Below are 7054 nucleotides of genomic sequence, written 5' to 3' on the forward strand. Positions count from 1 at the left end.
CTTTCTAGCACTCAGAACTTGGAAGCTTCAAGATTGAGCGATTGTTAGCTGGATATGAAAATGGTAAGATTTACACCATAAGTTCTTAGTATTGATTGTTCACATGAATGTGATAATACAGAGTTTGAATTCTTGCACATAACTCAGCTGTTCATTCTGAAGCTCACTAATCTCAATTTTTACGGGCACCAGTAGATTCCTCTCCCAAATTCTTATTAAAGATATAATAAACTACAAAAAAAATTAATGATCATGCAGTTATTGAGATTAGGACAACTATCGATAAGAACTGTCAAAGATAGGATAATTTAGAAGTTGTGGAATGGTAGCCTATAAATTCTTAAGAAGAAGATTCTTTTATAAAAAACAAGCCCTTCAGACACTCAAAGCAACAGAAAATGGTGCTAAAGCTGTGATTTTTATTGCCTGTTAATTGAGCACCATATGACTAATATTAATCAAGCTGCCTTTCTCTGCTTCTTCTAGAATGATAACAAAAGAATGACTAGATTCATCACAGACAAAATACACTATATAGAGATGACCTACCATTCTGTTTGTCGCTGTAAATCTGCTTGCATAAAATGATTTCCTTTAGTTTCTCGTTAAGCCAAATGTGCTAATTTGACAGTAGTAAAACTCATTTGGCAATCTAGCCAATCAAATATCTTAATACATATGTTGCTATCTATCTTTAGAAGACTTCCTGTGGTAATAGAAAACCATATGGTATGATTTGAAAAAATGATAGTAGACAAGCAAATGCGCCCATATCTGAATTAAAACTAATGGTGAGAAGCAATGGAAATTTTCTATCAACATCTACTTTTTTCTCAAATTTACTCAGATTACTATAGAACAGGGTGGTAAAAGTTTTCAGAAGTTATAAATACAAAAATTAAGTCCCCGTTACCTCATGCTTCCATCAAACAAAGCACTAGGCTCACTCCTCCATCGTGTTAACCAAGGACACAACCCATAGATGCTTCCATTACTGACAGATAAATCAGGAGAGGTCGACCAAGCAAGCATGATCTAGCCAGGTGAGCCTTTCCTGCTAACCAAAGGTGAGATACAAACTCTTACAGATATCAAGCCTTGCACCATTAACTGCACATATCTTACTCCTATGTATAGATTTGATTATGTACAATTACATGCAATCTGTATTTTCCATTCTTGATGCATATTGTGTGGCATCTTACGAATATCATGCCTTACACCATCAACTACGCATATCTTGCTCCTATATATAGATTTGATTCAGTAATGTTATACTCATTTGTATTTTCCATTCTTGATGCATATTGTGTGGGATTTGTTCCCTTTCCTTTGTATTATGTACGGTTGTTTATGCTGCATGAATAATATACAGAAAACTTCTCTCTTTTGGTGCCTCTCGTTACTACTCTTATTATAGTATCAGAGTGTATATGATCCTCCAGCTACTGTCATGTCCAACACCAAATCATCATCTTCCACATCTGCCAAGTCCGACAATCCTCCTGTTTTCAATAAGACATCCTAACTAGTCACGGATGTCTCATCTCCCTATTTTCTTCACTCAGCAAATCACCCGGGTGCTATTTTGGTCTCAACTCCAGTTAAGGGAGATAATTATCCCACTTGGAAATAGGCTATGAAAATGGCACTCAATGCCAAAAACAAACTAGGCCTCATTGATGGCACACTCAACAAACCGACTGGCTCTCTCGTTGATATCCAACTTGGGATCATTGCAATGACATGATTTTATCATGGATCCTTAATTCCATTAATAAAACTCTTGTCAACAATCTTAATTGTCTTGATAGTCCTCATCTTGAAGCTTGTTTTTCGCAAAGCGACAATCCTTGCATCTTCAAATTGAAGTGAGACATCTGTACCTTGAGTATAATACCATATCCATCTCTACATACTACACGACTCTCAAGTCTTATTAGGATGGATTAGATATGTTGACTTCTACAGTTCTACCCCTCACTAGGGGTGCAAATTGGTCGGGTCGGGTTAGGCCTTCAACTGGGTCGGGTCGGGTCTGCTTTAGGAAAAGAATTTGGGCAAATCTAATGTGGTCATATCATAATTATGAGGTGCCGGGTGACCTCTGGCTTGAAAGACTTGCAATTGACCTCCAGTCAGAACAGATGACCCATGACTTACTAAGTAAGTCAGGCCTACAAGCCAAATTTCATATCACACTACTTTTTATCTATATGACTGATTGAAGGGAACTTGGCGTCTCCCAGCTCCCCTCTCAGGAGGACAAAAAAAATCCCAGACCTTCTTCCAAAATCCAATTCCATCGGACCATTGCAGAAAACTGGCACGAGTACATGACCCATATTTAGTTCAGTGTTCCCTCTCTCCCTTCAAAAGTTAAAAGAAACAAAAACCAAAAAACAGAAGAAAAAAAAAAAAGAGCCAGCCACCGAGACACCCGAGGTATCAACAGTGTAATAGATCGAGAGAGAATCCTGACGGGCCGAGGTTCCTTTGGATTCTGTGAACCTACGCTTGTTGCTATCCTTCCACACTTGAACCCTACTCCCCTTAGGGCTTTTCCTCCTCATTGGCTGGCATTTCCCATCCCTTAGAGAATAATAAGGCCATGGAAGCAAGCTAACAAGCTCCTTAGAAACCCATATCTCCTTCCTGTCTGCCTTGAAAATCCGCCATAAATTCACTTAAAAACGACCAATAGTACCACCACCCACACCAAAAAAAGAAGAGACTCTCTTGCTTGTTGTCACAAAGCAAACTCATTTCTCTGAGCTTTTGCTGGATTTTAGGTGGCTTTGTGCAGCCTTTATCCTGATTTCGTTTCTCTTTTTCTGTTTCCATTACCACCAACTCAGTGCTGTTAAAGCCACCTACTTAGCATCATTTCTGGTCCTTAAACAACACACCTTCTTTCCAACTCAAACCAGCAGTCCTCTCTCTCTCTCTCTCGCTCTCTCTCCTGGGCCCAAGAGATTCTGAAGCAGAGCACAGCTGTGTGGAGCTCCTGTCTTCTTCTTTTTCTGGCACAAGAACATATCTGAGATAGCTCCCATTCATTAAAGGAACCATCTTGGGTCTGCTTCTCTGGCTTTCTTGCTGCTATACCTGTCCCAAGTTAAACCAAAAGCCTAAGAACTCGGCGTTTGGGTTTCTTTCTGATTTGTTCATTCTCTTCGGGTCCATTCGGGTTGGGTCGGGTCGGGTCGGTAAACCCAGACCCGACCCAATAAATGGTTCGGGTTCAATTTTAGCACCCAAATCGGACCTGCGGGTCCTAAAATTCGGGTCGGGGTCGACCCGACCCATTTGCAGCCTTATAAACGACACTTTAACAAATGTCTTCGGAGGCCTAATGGGAACTAAGACGACGCTTTCTAAAGCATCGTCGGAGAACAACAGTCCCCCCCTCTCTTCCTCCTTGATCCCAACCCTCTCTCTCTCTCGCTCTCACGCGCACGGAGAACAAATCCTAACCCCTTCACCCAGCCGCCATCATCCCACCTCACCCCCCTCCCCCCTCCATCCTCCCTGATCCAACTTGGCTACCCCTCTCCCCCCAAACCCCCCACCGAGCTTCGAGGATAACCTCGCACCATTGAGAAGGGCGTTCTAGGGCACAATTACGGCGCCTCGATCCCCTTCCCCCTCCACCGCCGCCCTCTCCCAGGCCCCTTGGAGTTCAAGGACAAGATCCGTCCCCAGGCCGAGCTCTTCGGTATCTGCCGCATCGTGCCTCCCCTTCGCCTGCGATCGTGACGCCTTCTCCTTCCCCACCAAGACCCAAGACATCCACCACCTCCAAGCCTCGTTCTTCTCCTCTCCCTCTTCCTCCTCTTTCTCCTCCTTCTGGCTGACCTCCCCGCGTCGGAGAGCCTTTTCCTCCTCCCGAGGGTGTTCGGCTAGGGTAAGCTCCAACTTTTATGTATCGACCGTTGGATTTTGGGTGAGTTCTTAGCTTTTGAAAACGAGCTGAGTTTTTCTTTTCGCCTTTTTGTGACTCTATATATCTTCTCGCTCTCAGGATATCCTCTTTTTGGGCTTTAATTCGCTTTTGATAGATTTTCTGGGAGCTAGCATTTAATGGAATTGAAAAGAAATAAGATGAAGATGAAGATGAAGGACAAGGGATGCTTCCATTTCTACTGTAATTTTTAATTTGTAATTTGTAATTATGCTTCCTATGTTATTTCTATTGTAATTTGTAAGAAAAATATCAATAAATTGAGCATTTGCTGTTGTTTCTGTGTTATTTTTTTCTAATTTTATTCTTTTTACTATTATATCTTGTGCTATTAGAAGAAGCAGAATCAAAAGGAGACTGGATAACGAATTTCTTATTAATCTTTTTCTACAAATTTTTTTCTCCAAAAAATGAATTAGGTTTTTTTATTTTTTTAAAAAAAAATAATTCTGACGACGCTTTAAAGCATCGGCAAAGCTCCTATTTTTGTCGATGCTTTAAAGTGTCGGCCAAGCTCTAATTTTTGCCGACGTTTTTCGAAAGCGTCGGCAATTTAATACTCCACTCTAATATAGGCAATACTTCGGCGACGCTTTTAAAAGTGTCGGAAAGAAAATTACCGACGCTTATGAACGTCGATAAAAGCCAAAAAAAGCATCGCTAAAGCTTCTTTTTCTTCTATTGTCCTATATATAGATTTGATTCTGTATAGTTACACTCAATCTATATTTTCCATTCTTGATGCATATTCTGTGAGATTCGTTCTCTTTCTTTTATTTTATATATAGCTATTCATACTATATGAATAATATCTAGAAAACTTCTCTCATTCCGTGCCTCTCATTGCCACTCTTATCAGAAACTAACAGGTTTTTCTTAATTTATATGCTTATCAAGTTGGGTGATTTTCTTGGACTTAGATAAAAATATCAACATCTTATACTTGTTTAGGCTGACCATTTGTTTGACATTGATGATGAATTGAACCGAGGAACTTTCCTTCCAGGAGCATGTTCACAAAAGCATGTCAAAAACCTAAAGCTGGGATAAGAAAGACAAAATAGAGCATCAAATATTAACATGCTGACAGAGAGAAGACACCAACAAAGAACAACTCTCAGCCCATTGCAAAGATTTTGTTTTCCCCTTCATAAACCAGTTATTTGATACTCATGCATGAGATTTTAAAGCTTGTGCAGATAAAATTTGAATAACAACATTATATCCTAGGATCTTGCCGCACGGTATAACAGGAATAAAGCAAGATTTCACAATAATATAACTCAATTAACTCAATGAATCAAATACAAAAGCAAAACATGTTTACGTACAAAGGACATCCATTCTCCATCCTCTGAAAACAGACCTATGCAACAATTTTTTTTTTTAACGAATCAACAGACCAGGATCAAGTTCGGAACATTTTCAACAAAGGACCTACTTTAAAGAACATGAAAGATTTCCCATTTCCTCAATAGAACAAACAAAGAATCTATCTGTACAAGTTCATCTCTGAACCAGCTGCAGCTGGTTTGCTTTCATATGGGTCAAGAAACTGAGAACTAAACACCTTCCGATGATTGGCAAGCGACCAAATACATCTTGGAAGCTGAAACTAGCATCCCTATAGACTCAACCTGAACATTTCAACTGAAATTCCATTCTGAACGATATCACCCATCTGCTTGAATTCAATTCTTTCACACTAATCCTCCGTCACACAGCTTGAATTCATGAATTCCTTGGAGTTTTCGGAGTCCGAGCACGCCCCTCTCCTGAAGCTCCTCCACATCCTACCAATCCCTTCTCGATGTCACCTTCCCTGGGGCTACAAGAAGAACCAACCGCTCGCTTCCCCTGGCTCAGCAGCCTCCTCAGTGATCTCAACCTTGCCGACGCCGGTGATTTCATCTCCTCCACCGGGAAACTACTCGACGGCAGTGGCGATATAGGCGGAGGGAACCCCTCCACCACCCGGCTTGGAATCTCGATCACCAGCATGCCCTCCGGTTTCCTCGACCTCGAAGAACTCGAAGCCCCGTCTTGCGAACCAGCTGCGGCCGCCGCCGCCGCCGCGGCGCCAGTATTAACCCTGTCCTGTGTTCCCCAGAACAAAACATTCGTCGGGAACTGCGGGGATTCCGACGAATGGGCATCGGCCGGAGCAGTGTTGAGAGACGGAATTCCGGCCAACTCCGCACCGGAATCCGAATGCCCCGCCGGCTCCGGGCCTACGGGACACCGGCAGAGCGGGCAGGTCGAGTGAGAATGGAACCACATATCGATACACTTAAGATGGAACCCGTGGTTACATTTGGGCAGCAGCCGGGCCGCCTCTCCGTCGGCGAGCTCGGAGAGGCAGACGGCGCACTCGAGGCCCTCCTTGAAGTCCGCCGGCCGGTAGACGGTGACGGGGAGAGCTTTCAGCACTTGGGGATCGAGGCCGCGGTGCGGCAAGGGGCCAGCATCGGCGGGGGCGAAGATGAAGTGGGCGCGGGAGCGGCGGAGGGCGGGGTTGGCGCCCCAGTAGTGCCTGGCGTAGAGATAGAGAAAGATGACGCAGACGACGACCATGAAGAGGAAGATGATCGCTGCTACCAAGATCTCGCTGCTTATCGTCACGGGGCCGCCGCCATCGCTGCCCATCGAAGGCTGCCCCGGCTGCGACATCGGTAACAAGAATTGGATGTTTCTTTGGAACAAGATCAAGAGAAGTAATAAAGGTGAGAGGGCGGAAGGGTTTGGTTGGAGAGGAGTTTTAATATAGAGGAGAGGTGACGATACGCCTGACTTAATGGAGGGTTTTAAGGGATTAGGAGGGATCGGGGAGGGCAGCACCGGGGAGGAAGGTGAGGCCATGGAGAGTGACAGGAGTAGTGCTCGTCAAAGTTCCACGGGGCTGCGACGACCGAAGCAGCCACCTTGGAGACGAGTGGTATATTTTTCAAAGTTTCTTTTCGTTCGTTCGGTTTTTTTTTTTCTATTTTTTTCTAAACAGCATTTCGCTTTTACGAAGGTACAGCCTACCAAATAAAAAATAAAAAAATAAATAAATATAATGATACAATGGAGAAGAAAGCCTAGCGACAC

At 43.2% G+C, this 7054-nt stretch overlaps 1 protein-coding gene across 1 annotated transcript; it reads right to left on the minus strand.

Moving 5' to 3' along the window:
- Positions 1–5292: 5292 nt before the first annotated feature.
- On the minus strand, positions 5293–6852 carry LOC103697716 (RING-H2 finger protein ATL3-like). The gene has a single exon (XM_008779632.4). The coding sequence runs from the start codon at positions 6821–6823 to the stop codon at positions 5696–5698; it is 1128 nt and encodes a 375-aa protein (XP_008777854.3). The 5' UTR covers positions 6824–6852; the 3' UTR covers positions 5293–5695.
- Positions 6853–7054: the final 202 nt, after the last annotated feature.

The sequence above is a fragment of the Phoenix dactylifera genome, unplaced genomic scaffold (assembly GCF_009389715.1).
Source record: "Phoenix dactylifera cultivar Barhee BC4 unplaced genomic scaffold, palm_55x_up_171113_PBpolish2nd_filt_p 000085F, whole genome shotgun sequence".
Taxonomy (NCBI): Eukaryota; Viridiplantae; Streptophyta; class Magnoliopsida; order Arecales; family Arecaceae; genus Phoenix; species Phoenix dactylifera.